General features: G+C 41.6%; 1 protein-coding gene across 1 annotated transcript in view; it reads right to left on the bottom strand.

Annotated features, from left to right (window-relative positions):
• Positions 1-14003, bottom strand: part of PDIA5 (protein disulfide isomerase family A member 5) — a 98830-nt gene that overhangs the window by 78569 nt on the left and 6258 nt on the right. Inside the window, exons 2-3 of the mRNA XM_041405275.1 lie at positions 8505-8631; positions 5464-5551 (exon numbers count right to left, since the gene is read on the bottom strand). Coding sequence (XP_041261209.1) covers positions 5464-5551; positions 8505-8631 — 215 coding nt within the window. The remainder of the gene's footprint in view (positions 1-5463; positions 5552-8504; positions 8632-14003) is intronic.

Here is a 14003-nt window from a genome sequence, read left to right as displayed (position 1 = left end):
TCTGTACTGCCAGCCTTATTTCTTAAATTTCTCTCTGCTATGTCAAGGCATTAAACACATTCATTTATAACTGTGTGGATAGGTAAAGCCTTTCCTTTCTGTATCTAAGCATTAAGAAATTAGAAAATTGGGAAAACCTCTATCTAAAAGACAGCAAAAGAGGGATAATTAGGGAAAACCCCAGAAAAGACAAATACTCTTTAGATTTGGCTCTCTTGTGAAGCAGCATGTTTAGCTGTGTAGGTTTGAATGTACTGCTTTGCCAGCCAAATTACAGTCTCACCTTCATGCTAAGTGTCATGGGACTGCTACAATAACAAGTAATTATTGGGGATGGGGACTACAAGAATGATGCTCATGGCACACAAAAGGGACTAAAAGAATGACACAAAAGCAGAAAAAGTGGGATTAAAACCAAACAAAAATTAGTCAGACATTTTAACCAGATGGCATTTCCTCTTCCTAGCAGTCTGATGTGCTAAAGCCAAGCACACGCGCTATGACAGCAGATGGAAATCACACAGCTTTGTTTATGTTTAGGATCTACAGTAAAGGGAACCATGCAAGTTTGAGCAGAGAGTAATTACCCAGAGCCAAAGAAATGGGTGTTTTTTAAAAAAATACCAATCCACAATTGGGCAGGAGTTATAGTCAATAAAAACATGAGACAATTCAATAACTGGAAAAGCCAGGAGTGTTCCCTAAATCATATTCATAATGGAGAGAACTACTTTCAACCTCTTCAAAGCTGAACCTGATCATAATGTGCTTAATAACCTGCCAAACACATTTTCGTCTCGTCAACAAAGCCATTTTACTTTCTTTCCATGTCACCCAAACCAGTTACACTTTTCCAAGTAACATCAGTCCTTGGCCATACTGTGGTCTATCACAAAACCCACTTAAGAAGGTTAGAGAATAACTTTGTAATGACTGTTCTTCAAAACCACACCCCAGGACACCGCAAACTGAGAGCAGAGCTTTGTCTGCTTTAAATACAAGCAGTAACAACTTTGACTTTCACTCAAAAGGTAATTCCATTTTACTGTGTTCCCAGGCACATCACTTTCTACCTTTGACTTGCCACCACAAGGATTTGACAGGAGTTCTATTTCTTACAAAACTCCTATTTTACTTGACCACATCAGTGCTTACCTCCAGTTGTACCAGGCCTTAAAAAATGGAGGTTTTGGGAAATCAGGGGGATGCAGAGGCTCTGCGGCACAAACCCCAACCAGAGTTAGCAGCAGCCAGTCTCTGAGATAGAAAATACCAAGTCCTTTTGTGCTTTTATGCAGATATCCTAAGCTTTTAACTCCCTGTGATGCCCTTCGATATTCCAAATTTCTACCAGCCTACAACTAAAAAAATAATTCAGTAAATAGCCCAACCTCCTGATTTCTTACATGCCCATTCCAATTTCATCCGAATGCCCTAAAGAGCACCCATTCATGCTGCTGCAGCATTTTTCCTTTCAAAGTTCTCCACACTCTTTATAAACATTGACTAATGAATCAGGCAATATTTACCCAGTTGCCTGGAAAACAGATACACCTTTTGTAACTGCACAAAGTAACAAGAAGTGACTCATTAGCAGAGTCAGGAACAAAAGCTGTGACTCCCAGCTCCTATTAATGTGGCATGTCCTCAGACATGAGCCCCAGAACACTTGCTCCCAAGATGCCTGCTCCATCTCTCTGGAACACTGAAGATTCAGCAGCCTGCAATGTTGTGCTCCATCCCCAATACCATGCATCTCATCAGGCATAATTAGTTCAGTATTCTCTTGTCTCTCACACCACCATTCATTCAACGTCAAATGCCTCAGCAAAGACTTCCTAATTAAAACATGTAAAGGCTAAAATAAAACATATTTTTGTCACATCACTGCTGGGTCTTTCATTCACAATTGAAAAAGCTTCACGTTTAGCAGTGTACAGAGCCACATATGCTATCTCAGCACACAGCAGCAAACAGTGGCCACTTCAATGCTGGGAGCAACTCTCGAGCTGCCCCTTCATCGCCAGGAGGAGGCGTGGATCTGCCTGCAGGAACGGACTGAGCCCTCCTGAACAAGGACCTTATCTGCAGTGCCACATGCAGGGGGGTCACACTCCAGCATGGCACTTGGCACAAGTGAGCCCAGCTGTGCAGGAAAGGCAGGCATGTGGCATTTCCAACCCTACACTTCCCAAGGCACGGCACGCTGGGGATCTCTGCTACCCTGCCTCCAAGTGACAAACTAAGTGGCAACCTCCTCTACTCAACATTATCTCAGCAAGAAGTCAAGTATTTCCCCACATCATGCTGAAAAACTAACTTCCCTCTCTCCCTGAGACCACTCAACCTGGAACTGAAAGCTCAAAGCTAATCCCTGCCTTAAACCACAGACACAACAGAAGCCAAGGCCAAGGAGCACGGTTTCCATGCAGACCAGCGTTCAGGAAGTCCTGAATGCCACACTCCCAGCCACAAACCTGCACACTCCCCAACACCACATCAAATACAGAACATGCTGCTGAGACTTAGCAATCCACACTGATCTCTGCAGAATGTTCTTGCCTTCTCTTGAAAATGACGGGAAGGAGAATGACAAGTAACAAAAAAAGCACCGTCAGTAAAGAAAGAGGAAAGAAAAGGCTGCCATCATCGCCACAGGGAAGCAGAGGCACAAACCACAACTCTGCATGTATGCCAGCCCTGCCAACACTTGGATCCGAAGGCAAAGAAGCCCAGTACAGCAGGATGTGAAGAGCAAAGCCAAAATTTCCCGCTAAATATTGCTGCCAAACAAGACATTTCTTGTCAGTATTTGTAAAACAAATTGAGCCTGTGCTGTAAATATCCCTGCATCTGTGTGCTGTTTGTTTCAGCATGAAGACTTGCAAATAAGCCTCCCAGCCTATTTGCTCCAGGAGAATGGCTTGAGCCACTCGGGGAGGACTCAGCTGTCCAGGCCCTACAACTGGCCCTCCATGACCTGGGGCAGACAGCACTACTGCAGCCTCTGGTATTGTCACTGCAGCGAGGTGGGCACTGTGGTGCAGCCACCTGTGCACAATTCTTTAAAAAGCAATAAGCAAAGGAAAAAACCTTTCATGAAAAAAAAAATTGTTTAAAAGTTACCTCAACACTACCAGATTGATTTCAGAATGCTTCAAAAGCTTAGCAAGCAATCAACCACAAAACTTGGTTTAGGCTCAGACTATTTATTTAGGGTTTCTTTTTGCATCCACCAAGACCTCTTTTACCACAAGCCAGTCTTCCAGCTCACCTTGCCTTATGAAGCAAATTCACAGACCTTGTTATAGTATGCCTTAGCAGGAGTGATAGAAGGGATAGAAGTCCATCTCTGAAAAATGCCCAGCTATTTTTTCCAGGTTCTTCCCAAACAAGACATGAAACACAGCTCTGCTTTACCCTCAAAGAGAGAATTACACCTATTGCCGTATTACAACACCCTGGTCACTGCCCGCCACTCGGGAAGTGGTAGTCTGATTGTAGCATTACTGGTGTCAAAGAAAATGTTGGCAACCTATCAATCTCTTCTCAGGTCTCCCAACACCTTACAGCATGACTTTCACCAAGGTGCTTCACTGTCTGAGATTAACTCACCTTTCAATATTTCCCCCTCATGGTGAGAGGAAAGGCACTGCAAGCACCAAACTTCTTATGAAAGTATTAAAGTATGGGAGAGACTTGAAAATACATTTCTTGCAACTAGCTTCCATAACAAAGTTTGGTCTAGATGTCAACATTTGGAAAATGAGAGTATATTAGGGGATTTAATTAATTGAAGTTTATTTTACAGCAAAACCAAACAATACATTTCCCTCCCCATCACCATTACTTACAAACTCAGGAGTGGAGACTGACCTGTTGAACTAAGTACCAAAACTTCCCAGGATTTCAAACTGAAGTCCTGAACACCAAATCTTTCCTTCTCCAACCCAGAACTAAAATAAATCCTGAACAAAGTTCTTGTTTAGTTGTATTACAGCAGCATTTTGAAGGGTCAGCTGAACAGCCTCATCATCCAGCATTTGTATATACCACATACACACACAGAGTAAGCAGCAAGCTCCCCAACACAGAGGTAGTCTAAAACAAAAGGCACAAAAAGGTAGCAAGCAGTTTATAACCAGAAACTGAAGCTGATTAGAAACTGAAGCCAAGAGGCTGGCTCAGTATCCTATTTGCTAGCCCTCATTGTTGACAATAAAAAATTACTTATCAGTGCTTTTGTTAGAAATGAAGGCTGGTTTTCATGGATTTCAGAGGTATGCCAGATCTCCTCACAACCTTCACCTTGTCAGAGTCAATACAATTTATCCACTGGCTTTTCAGCAGGTGGCAAGTGGTGCAGGCTTCACTGACCTCTGAGGAACAGCCCTGCCTTCTGCCAGCAGATGACTTGGAACTCGGTCCCCACCAGTTGGGCAGAGATGAAAGTGTGTGTGCAGTTGGATGAGCCCAGCAGAATGCAAACAGAAGGCAGAGGCAAAGGCCTCCACAGGAGAGATACCTGCCTGGTGGCAGGGGGGGAGCAGGGCAGGTTAATAATCAGAAACCCACGTTAACTTCCAATTTCCCAATGACTTAGTCTGGGTCACTGTTTGATGGATGAGGGTCAGTTTCAAAAATGTAATTTTAAGGGAGCCACATGATGCACAGAGCTGAGTTACATTTGTGCACAGTGTACAATCTGTTCATACCACGGCAATCCACCCAAACACACAGGTAGGCAGCAAGCTGCTGCTCTGCAGTGCAGGAAGGGGAACTTGCCACCTGCAGGCAAAGCTCTCAAAGCTGCAGAGACAATACAATACACAAGCTAAAACCACAAGCAAACTGTTATTGAGTTGAACCACAGCGGAGATTTTCACATCTGCAGACCAGAAAGTACACACCTGTTCATTCCTCCCCACACACACAACCACTTACAAAAACAAGTTTCTCTGCCTTCACATTAAAAATTGCCAGAACTTATACCAGCACAGAAGGTCTTAAAAGAAAGCACATTTTATTGAGAAACACAAATGGGTGGATGCTTCAAAACCAAGCAAACAGCCTTACTGCTCACACAACATTTGCTGTCAGAGCAGAATTACACTGCCCTCCAGCTGAGGCACAACATGTGAGATTCCTCCTCCCCTGGCTTGTGGAAAAAAAGCTTGCACCCTGTGTGTCACCTATGAAAGACAATGTTAGCTGGGGTCTCAGCTTCAAGCTGAAAAATATGTTGTCAGAGAAGTAACAACAGCCATAAGGAAAAAATTATTCCCCTCCACTTGTCAAAGGAAGAGAAAATGGTAAGATATAAGCTCCCTGCAGAAGAAACTACACAGAATTATGTGGGTCCACTTAAAGGCAACAAGTTTCAGAGCCATCAAAAAAGCCAAGTTAGCAACAAAAGCCAAAAGGGGAAAGGGAAAATAAGAAGGAAAAGAGTACGACACATACCCACAGTCTATCCAGCCTATAGTACCTCGTCCTTTCACCTCCTGGGCCACGCTGGACAGTAATCTGAGTGAGCTTTCAGCAGCAGTGGCTGGAAGACAAAATAAAATAACAAAACTAAATTAATAGCAGCATTACCACTCTACATAAAACAACACAATGTAGCATTTCTATGTTCCGAAGCACCCCAAGAACATTTTGTCTCATTTGAAGAAACCAGTGTAACAGGGATCAGTAAAATCTTCTGTAAACTAGAAGGAAAGCTGCCTGCAGCTGAAGCTGGGTGGCTCCTTCCCCCTACCCCCTTAAACAAGACACTGAAATTGGTATTTCCAGACACACTCCCTGAGCTGCATTTACAGAGCTATACTGTGTCCTCTCCTGCAGCTTCCATCCCAACACTGCCTTCTTCCCTGTGCCTGGGCATGAACCAGTTTGTATCACAGCCTGCTAATTAGAGCAATTTCATTTAGGGCTTTCATCAGCTGTAAGGGCAAATCACTCAGCATCTCTGCCTCCCTAATTCTACCCAGCCATACACAGAAAATAACAGACTTTATCCTCATAATAACCCTGGGAGATACCCAAACCAACAGTCATGAGCAGCACCCAGAAAAGGTCCTTCCAAGTACTGGCTGTATTATAAATATCCAACAGAGATTTTTATAATGCCACACCACATGTGTAGGTTTTGCAAATCACTACCATTCCAAAAGAGTCTTATAAATGGTATTAAAAATAAACCAGAAGAAAAAAAATATAGCAGTACAAGTAAGTATCCATTCCCCCCAAAAATATCTAACATGAACTGTTTCCTTCCTCCATAAACAGAAAACAGAAACCCAGAGCCTCTTCCAGATCTCCACAACTACTTCAAGTAATTGAATGTAAGAATGGCAATATTGGGACAGACAGAATGCTTCTGCAGACCAGTATCTTGTCTCCAGCATTTGAGAAAAGTGAGGGCCTGTAGATGTCAGAGTAGACAAGCAGAGCCAGCATGCAGGGAATAACCCATCAAATAACCCCTAAACCTTCACAATTTTTGCTTCAACAATCTCCTGAGCCAGAAACAACCTCTTTGTATTTGACAGACTTTGCTTGGGCCTGATACCAACCCACACATATAAGCTCTCCAGAAACTCTCATACCCCAATACCCAGAACATGCAATTGCCACCAACACAAGGACTTAGACAGGTGGGGGAATTCTTTGCATGTACTCAGAAAGGAACAATTTGACAAATGCACTTTTAAAAAGCCTTCAGCTTGTCCCAGAAGACTCAGCAGCTGAGTGCCCTTGGTAGACCCCCCAGCTGGCAGGGGGAACTAAACATCTCCCACAAATTATGACACCTCCCAAAATCAATGAATTTTCTGATTGCAATAGAAAGTGACATCTAGTGCTGCTCAGCTGGGAAGTAAAGCTTTGTTCCAGCAGTATGGCCAGCCAACATCTCATCACAGCTGGGGGATGTATATCTGGGACTGAAATTACACCTCCAAATTCCCATCTCTTTTTTCCCCTCCCCTCTTTCTGGATGACTGTTGGGAAAGAGATTTCTAATTGTGCAAGGATCACTGTTCCAGGAAGAAACATTAATTCCACAGTCAGCTCTGCATGCAATGCTTTAGACTGCTAAAACCAACCAATTAAATAACAAAAACAGAAAAAAAGAAATCTACATAACATGGCTTTTGAACAATGCCCATAGGGCAACATTTATTAGATGAGTGTCACAGCTGAAGTGTTCTGGTTGCGCTGCTAAAAATGAAAGCAACCACCACTTAAAATATTAAGCGTAAAAAGAAAATTTTCCCTTTAAGAAGCTGAATAATACAGATGTCTTTTTATCTAAAGTGTTCCTTTCAAAAATCAAAAAGCATTAGAAACTCTTTTATGATTTTCACTTTGAACCTGTTACTACAAAACCATTTGGCCAAGTTCAAGCGCTCCAAGTTCCCCACTATAGCAAAACACAAGTATTTTAATAAAAAAATAAGCCACGTATATAATTTTAACTGTTTCAGAATAAGCATGTCTTTAGGAAATAAAGTTAATTACTCCAGCACCTGCACATCCTTGTCTGCAAAATTCTCTAATACTGGGTGGCAGAGGGAGGAGGATATTGGTCACCATATGCTGCTCCATTTTGATACACTATGAACCCAGAGCAATGCTACCATCACTGTGCTTAATTGACAGAAAACCTTTGCAACAGAAAAGGTCAGAAAAGGAGGACCCAGCACCCAAACAAGGCATTATCTTGTCCTGTCTGCCTACAGGAAAAAGAAGGAAGCAACAACAAAAACAATGCAGCATGAAGGAAAATCATCTTAATTACACATTTTACTTCTTGCTGTCCAATGACTTCCACATTCACAAAAGCATTCTGCACTTGTGTGTAGAGGTTAAAGATAATTTCTTGATTTTACATGGTGTTACACAAAACACACCCCACAAAAAAAACAAGGCAAGAAAGGAGAAAAGGTACAGCAGGAGCAGAACAGAGCTAAGGAAGAGCAAACAGTTTAGTTACAGCCAGAAAGGTGAGCCTGAATGACAGAGGAACCAACAAAAAGATTCAAGGGGACAGGTGGCATAATGTGAAATGACTCATTTTCCATCTTACACAACAGTTCTTTTTTTATTTCTATATTTTTTTAATTAAAGCTGAAAGACAACCATGGGACACTCAAAACTGTCAGAAGCAAAGATGGATTGATTTCAGTACTCTAACTATTCATTATGCCTTTCAGTGTCACCAGGAAATCAAAACTTGCAGACTACTGTGATAACCACACCAGAAAGCTCTTATTACAAGGGAGCCAGTTCTGGAGACAAAGCCAGAATAAAGTACATTTTTGCCAATGTGACAGAGCAATTAGAAGGCTGAATTAAGATGACTCCAATCTTGAAACATCAGGAACCTCTGAATTAAAACAAAGGACACCAGTCCCAAAGGAGCCCTTGCAGTCACATAGAAGCCCCTTGGTACACACCTTGCTGGGCACAAAGAGCTGTAACATCAAAAAAAGACTTACCAGATTTGGAATACAGCACCAGTACGTTATTCCGTGTCCTGAGAAGCTTCTTAAAATCCTTGTGATCACTTATTTTCTCTATGAGTGGAGACACCTTCAATGAGTACACAAATGCTGGCAAGAATGCCTAGGGAAACAGAGAGCCAAAAACATCAGTCACAAATACAATGACAACCTGCTTTTGCAAATTGCCATCATGTTTTTTTATAATCTTGAGACATGCTGCCTTAAATAGGCTATCACATTGGTTTGATCAGCAAAACCAAAAGAAAAAATGCCAGGCATGTGATTTATTGAAACTGGGTCAATCCACTCCTAACAAGTACCCTTACATGGAAAAATGAACACAACATCAAGAAATATGGTTTTACTTAAGATGTCACCCCCTTTAAAAGTTTGCTCCCAAATCAGATAATCAGATAACAATTATATGTAAATTTAATATTCTTTACCAAGAGAAGCACCAAACTGCCACTTTGAGAGCACTCTTGTCCCTACATCTCTGAATATGCTGCAAACTCAATCCAGTATTTTGATACCCTACAGAACACAGCCATGAAGTTAAAATAACCCACACTGACAGGGAGCAGATGTAGGAAATGAGACCAGAAAATGCAAGTAATCAGCATCTGCATTAGAGCACTAAGCACAACTCTCTCCTACCCACCCTTCCAAAGTGGAGTAGGGCTCGTGTTTCCCAGTGCCCACACCGTGTCACACACACAGCAGTGCCCTGTTCAGCTTCCACTGGCCACATGGAAGACACAGCATTTAATCTCTCTGCATCTCAGCTCTGGATCTATGCAAACAAGTCTTTTTTCCACTGCATCTTTTACTCTATTTAAATCACAACAGTTCCAGAGCAGAGTTTGACTGTCATGAAGTAAAACTCATATCAAATTATGACCATAACCTCAGCTGGCCTTTACTGCTTATTCTTACTGCAAATTCTTCAATAATAATAATATTATAATAATTTTATCCATCAGGCTATGCTGCTTCCCTTCTGCACTGTACTGAATTCATGCTAATGGAATGATTAAGGGAAGCTTAGCTGGAGAAATTATCTAGCTTCCATTCACCTTACAGTAAAACCTTAACACTTAATGGCTTGGCTAAAAGCTTTAGCTCATTTGCCTAACACACACAAGAGGTTCAACATTTCCTTAATTAAAGAACTGATTTTGATCATGCCAGGCTGGAAAATATGTCCACCAAGGATGTGAAGAAACAATAGGCAGCTCTTGCATCCCCTGTGTTAAATCATGCAGACTTTAAAGAAGGGACTAAGCCAATGAAGTCAGAACACACAGCTCCAGGCACGCACTTCATTCAAATTCAGCTATTTCCAAGCACCACAGTCACTGAGGCTCAGAAACAAAACCTGCACCTACAAAGCAGACTGTATAAATGCCAGAAGTCTTTACATGTGGAAAAGAAAAGGGCATGAAGGGAATCCTAGGACACACAAGGTAATGGAAAGAAGCTGAGCAGAGATGGAGATCATCAAAACAACCAGGGTGTTTGAGAACTTAGAAGTTACTAGAAAATACACCTATAACATAAAATCTAAGAGTGAACAAGTTACCCCACTCTGCAGGCAGGGATCCCACCACTGGGCCCCATATGGTCAGATGGTGAGATTGTGAGAATATGAAGTGAGCACATTTGCCAGTCAGCCTCTACCTTCAGCATCAATGTTCTTGATGCTTTAATTCGACCAAAAGACTCATATTCTCCTAAACCCAGATGTCCAGGGTTCAACCTTCCTACTCCAGGCTGATGTATGTGTATCACTTGTGCATTTTCTGAGATGAATACATGGTGTTACCAGTCAAAGCAGGCAAATATAGCTGGGTTAAGTGAGGTGACACAGACATGAATAGTCCTGCCCAAAACCATCAATATCAGGGGCTGCACAGGAGAAATTAATACAACATTATGGGCAGATCTTTTTAAAGCTAAGTTTTTCAAAAATAACAAACTCTTCACCTCAAGTTTTGTAAATATTCAAGTGTCTTACAGTTTTATTTATGCCTTGAGTTACAGAAGACAAAAAATAAGCTTAACTGAAACTACGGCTGAACAGAGCGAAAAAGTGAAACTACAGGTTGCTTGTTTGGTGTTAAAAACTGGACTCAATTAAGGATATTCTACTCTGTGAATTCTCTGTCAAAAAGAAGCAATTAGACTACAACACCCCACAAAAGCCACTTACAACATGACACCAAATGATACTGTAAACCTTGTTTAAAGTGCTTACCAAGAGCTAAAAAAAGGGTTGTTAGAATGAGATGATCTTTGAGCTGTCTTCCAACCCACACTAATTTATGGTTTTAAGCATAGGCATTCCACGTCTTTTCCAGCTGGAAAGGCTGTTTTGCCAGTTTGAGGAATTTTCTTTCTTTTCTTTCTTTCTTTTTTCTTTCGTAATAATGCAAACTTCTTGAAAAAATTGGATTCTGAAAACAATGACAGCTTTAACTAGTGCCTTGTCGGTGTTGCCACTAACAGAAAACCCGCTGCGCTGGTGGAACAGCGGGGACTTGGAGGGAGATGTACGTCACATTGCATACATCCACTGCTTCTTTGCCCAATTCCTCTCCAGGTATCAAATCAATACATGCTACTCATTTTCCTGCAGCTTTACTACAGTAGCTCTCTCTGTTCCTACGGTTTAGCCCAAAACCCACTGGGAAAGGCATTGTGCATACAAGCACACCAGTCAGCTCAGCTGAATAAATCATCATCTCCCTTTAATTAAGATTAATGTTGCAGCCTTTCCTGGTTATAAAACCCAAAAGGTCCAAGCCAAAGGCATCGAGATGGACAGAAATGCCTGGCCTGCACATCTAAGGCAGCTGCAGCAACACTGGGAGGTTGTTGGCTGAGCAGAGAAATTCACCAGCCCCAATTCCCATTTGCACTACATGATATTTGCAAACTGACAAAAATTAAGTAGTTCTGCACTCTCCAGCTTTCTCCTGCTGAAATTAATCAATACCCTACCTAGAAATAAATGAGAGGCTGGTTTATGGTTAAACCTCCAGAAGAATCTCTGCCTTTCCCATCAGCTCTGCTGAAGGCAAGGGATATCAAGGAGTCAAATCCACCAGACGCCAGTCCCAAACACGGGGCTGCTTTGCCCTGCTCTGGTCACAGCAGTGACTGTACCAGCAGCTACAGCCTCACCAGGGCTACAGCCACTAGTTCTGGCAACATGTAAAATTAAGAGGATGGGAAAAAAAGAATTCTATGGAAGCAGTTACACTCTTCCACAGAAAACCAAACTCATGTTCCTGCACAGCCCATAATAGGTAAAGCAGCAGCAAAGATGAAGCTAATTTGCACGTACTGTGCTATATGAATTTATTTGTAAGTCACGACTCAGGTAGATTTACCCCAGACATTTTACAGGAGAGCTCATCAGCCAGGCAGGCACTGCCCAATCAAGCACACTGCTTCTTGTTTAAATCCAGGGCACAAGAGGAGATGAGCGCATATTAAAAAAGAAGAGGTCAGGAAAGGTGACAGTCCCTCCCGGGCAGGAAGCTTCTTCTCATATGCGTCAGGAAGTGCTACATTCACACATATGGAAATCTATAAATAAGAAACAAGTTAAACTCTCCTGTCACTTGAGCATCCTAAAGCTTTAAAATCTATTCACGACCACCTCTAAAAAGTTAAGAAATGCTCCAAGTATTTTTCTCAAGAAGCTGCCCACCTCGATACCTGCTAAAGTAAAAGGCACTAATAGGACCAACACGCCACCCTTGCCAGTTATGGCAATGAGAAACTGCAACAAAACTGAGGGAAGGCTATTTTACTTTGTGCTGTGTTTGCACAGTTGCCTAATAGGTCCTTATCCACAGCTGGCTCGGTGACACAACTGTCACCTGGTGTTCTCAGATGCAGGAAACTTTGGTGGAGACCTTCAAAAAAAGACAGACTATACGTGGCAGACTATGAAATACAAATCTCATACCAATTCCAGTCTGCAGATCTTTCCCAGCTCAAGATCGCAATCTGAATTTATTTTCACAGAATTTTTATGGCATAGGTCACACATCAGTCATGTGACTGTAGCATCTGAGATGCATGAAAGACTCTCAAGTAAAACATAAGTGAACCCAAATCCTCAAGACAGTCAATTCAAAACTGCTGAGACACAGCTATTCAAGTACAAGGTATAAAACCCCATGTGTTCTAACTGTCTCTGTTCTTCAAAGTATGCATTTAAATATATGATCTTGCAAGCTTGGTGGCAGAAGTCTGATCAGTTAAAAAGGTTCAATTTTCTTTTTTCCCCCACTCTCTAGTAATTCCTTGCAGAGCTGCCAAACATATGCACGTGTTAAAGAGCAGTAAACACTCCACAACCCCACTCTCTCAGAATCGGTACCCAAGGAAGATCTGAGCTTTCAGAAACCCAGAGGCAAAGAGTTCAGGCAAATAGCTATTTGCTAATTATACTTCCAGGACTGACACTATTGAAAAATGTGGTCATCCCTCAGGCCATGTTTTCTCAAAATTATCAAGGATCTGAGAAAGCAGAGTCTATTACTCAAGTTTTTACTCTTCTCTGAATCTCATTTTAAAATGAAAAAAGAGAATATCTTTCAAACAGCCACAAGAATGTATTTTCATATTTTACATTTATTATTCAAATTAAATGTGATAAATGCTTAACTACTGCTCCCACAGAACCCAGTTCAATTTATGAGTTGCTCCCCACAAAAGCTTTGTGACAGCATGGTCTTTTGCCAAGGATAAACAGCGCATCTGGAGAATTACTTATGTATTTATTTTACATCAAGGGCAATGAAAACACACAGTTTTAAAAACAAGAAAATAGATCTTCCTTATTTAATTTTGATTTCTATCAGAAGAGTAGCATTGTACACTGGACAGAAAAACTTCCCTATTTCTCTTATTTCCAGCTCAAGAGCCAGAAATATATACTTCCCAAGACACAAATAATGCATAAAAAGTATAAATGGGTATGCAGCTGAAACAGTGTTTAGGTGCCTTAATCCGTATGTCAACATGGAATTTTTATGCACACACTAACACATGTATAATCAGCAGCCAATTTGCACACTATTCATCAGGAATAGCTGGGGCTGTGACTACAGACTCCAGCACAACTTCTGCTTGGCAGGGACACAGCCTTACACTCGACAACAATTTCTAAACTCTACTTTTTCAGGAAGACATTGACTCAGATTTCTGCCTTAGCTTAGCCACCCACTGGTGTCATTCTCATTTTGGGACAACAGCATTCAACCCACTGTAAATATGATCAATCAGCAACCCTGAGCATATGAAACAGATTGTGTCTGACAAGGCATTTTTTAGGAGTCTGGCTGAAGAGGAAACCTGCCTCAAATTTCCAAGCAGTAATGGAGATGACTGAATATTATTTCTTTATTAACTTCTTTAGGAGGGGAGTAGTTCACATTCCAAGTAAGGGTCTCACCTGCCACATTAAAATGGGGG

The sequence above is a fragment of the Onychostruthus taczanowskii genome, unplaced genomic scaffold (assembly GCF_017590055.1).
Source record: "Onychostruthus taczanowskii isolate IOZ18803 unplaced genomic scaffold, ASM1759005v1 scaffold10, whole genome shotgun sequence".
Classification (NCBI taxonomy): domain Eukaryota; kingdom Metazoa; phylum Chordata; class Aves; order Passeriformes; family Passeridae; genus Onychostruthus; species Onychostruthus taczanowskii.
The sequence above is the reverse complement of the archived record's forward strand: the minus strand, read 5'-3'. Positions and strand labels throughout refer to the sequence as shown.